The 850-nt window shown below is 58.4% G+C and overlaps 1 protein-coding gene across 1 annotated transcript; it reads left to right on the top strand.

Moving 5' to 3' along the window:
* The first annotated feature begins 16 nt into the window (after positions 1-16).
* Positions 17-844, top strand: LOC100547028 (homeobox protein Nkx-2.5-like). Its single transcript, XM_010718961.3, has one exon. The coding sequence runs from the start codon at positions 50-52 to the stop codon at positions 821-823; it is 774 nt and encodes a 257-aa protein (XP_010717263.1). The 5' UTR covers positions 17-49; the 3' UTR covers positions 824-844.
* Positions 845-850: the final 6 nt, after the last annotated feature.

Here is an 850-nt window from a genome sequence, read left to right as displayed (position 1 = left end):
AAAAAAAAAGCCTAAGCAAACATAATAATGACTGCAAATTCTTCACAAGATGCTCGGAAGCCCCGGACAGAGTTGCTGCCCTGCAGACCCCACACGGATGGGACTGAGCGGTGCCGCGGGGTTCCCTCGCGGTGCACACGGGTCAGTAACACCGCTTTGCCCTTTTTTATGTTTTGCTCTCCCTGTTTTTCCTTTGTCCGTGTGTTTTGCTGCAGAACTGTGTTCCCTACACAAGAGCCTGGAGCAGGAGAAGAGAGAGCTGGAGGATCCCGAGCGGCCCAGACAGAGGAAGAGGAGGAAACCCCGCGTCCTCTTTTCTCAAGCCCAAGTCTACGAACTGGAGAGAAGGTTCAAGCAGCAGAAATACCTCTCGGCTCCCGAGAGAGACCATCTAGCGAACGTCCTAAAGCTCACCTCTACTCAGGTGAAAATTTGGTTCCAGAATAGAAGGTACAAATGCAAAAGGCAGAGACAGGACCAGACCCTGGAGATGGTGGGGATCCCACCCCCCCGGCGGATAGCGGTGCCGGTGCTGGTGCGGGACGGGAAGCCCTGCCTGGGGGAGTCTTCTCCCTACAGCTCGCCCTACAATGTCAGCATTAACCCCTATAGCTACAACGCCTACCCCGCGTACCCCAACTACAACAGCCCCGCCTGCAACGCCAACTACAACTGCAGCTACCCGGCCGTGCAGCCCGTGCAGCCCTCGGCGGCAGGCAACAACTTCATGAACTTCAGCGTGGGGGACTTGAATTCGGTGCAGCCGCCCATCCCGCAGGGGAACGCGGGCATCTCCACGTTGCACGGGATCCGAGCGTGGTAGGGCGGCCCGGGCCCGGAGCTGCGCGGG

Source organism: Meleagris gallopavo, chromosome 15, assembly GCF_000146605.3.
Source record: "Meleagris gallopavo isolate NT-WF06-2002-E0010 breed Aviagen turkey brand Nicholas breeding stock chromosome 15, Turkey_5.1, whole genome shotgun sequence".
NCBI lineage: Eukaryota > Metazoa > Chordata > Aves > Galliformes > Phasianidae > Meleagris > Meleagris gallopavo.
The sequence above is the reverse complement of the archived record's forward strand: the minus strand, read 5'-3'. Positions and strand labels throughout refer to the sequence as shown.